We start from the raw sequence: 336 nt of genomic DNA on the forward strand, positions 1-336 counted from the left end.
TCCTTTTTTTTTTTTTTTTTCCCCACAGTCAATTCTTCCCTCTCCACTTTAATTTGTTTAATTTGCCACCATTAGAACTATTAAGTTCTCATTCCTTATCTTCAAAGTTATATTAACCTCCAGCTGCTCGCTGCGAGCCGGAGGAGCACGCCGCCCTCTCCCACCGGCCGCGTGTTAACGATGCGCTCGCCCCGATAAGGCCATTAATTAACGAAGTGAATCCTGGGGAACACCTCCCTGCCAAGCTGTCGGCCCACTCCAGGTGCGCTACCAGTGTGAGGAGGGCTTCGCCCAGCGCCACGTGCCCACCATTGCCACAGCGCCGGCAAGTGAGTG

General features: G+C 52.7%; 1 protein-coding gene across 1 annotated transcript in view; it reads left to right on the plus strand.

The window, feature by feature from the left end:
* The window catches only part of NCAN (neurocan), a 10,649-nt gene extending 10,316 nt beyond the window's left edge, over window positions 1-333 (plus strand). Inside the window, 2 exon segments of the mRNA XM_009279850.1 lie at window positions 246-308; window positions 311-333. Coding sequence (XP_009278125.1) covers window positions 246-308; window positions 311-333 — 86 coding nt within the window.
* The last annotated feature ends 3 nt before the right edge of the window (window positions 334-336 follow it).

This window comes from Aptenodytes forsteri, unplaced genomic scaffold, assembly GCF_000699145.1.
Source record: "Aptenodytes forsteri isolate BGI_AS27 unplaced genomic scaffold, ASM69914v1 Scaffold147, whole genome shotgun sequence".
Classification (NCBI taxonomy): domain Eukaryota; kingdom Metazoa; phylum Chordata; class Aves; order Sphenisciformes; family Spheniscidae; genus Aptenodytes; species Aptenodytes forsteri.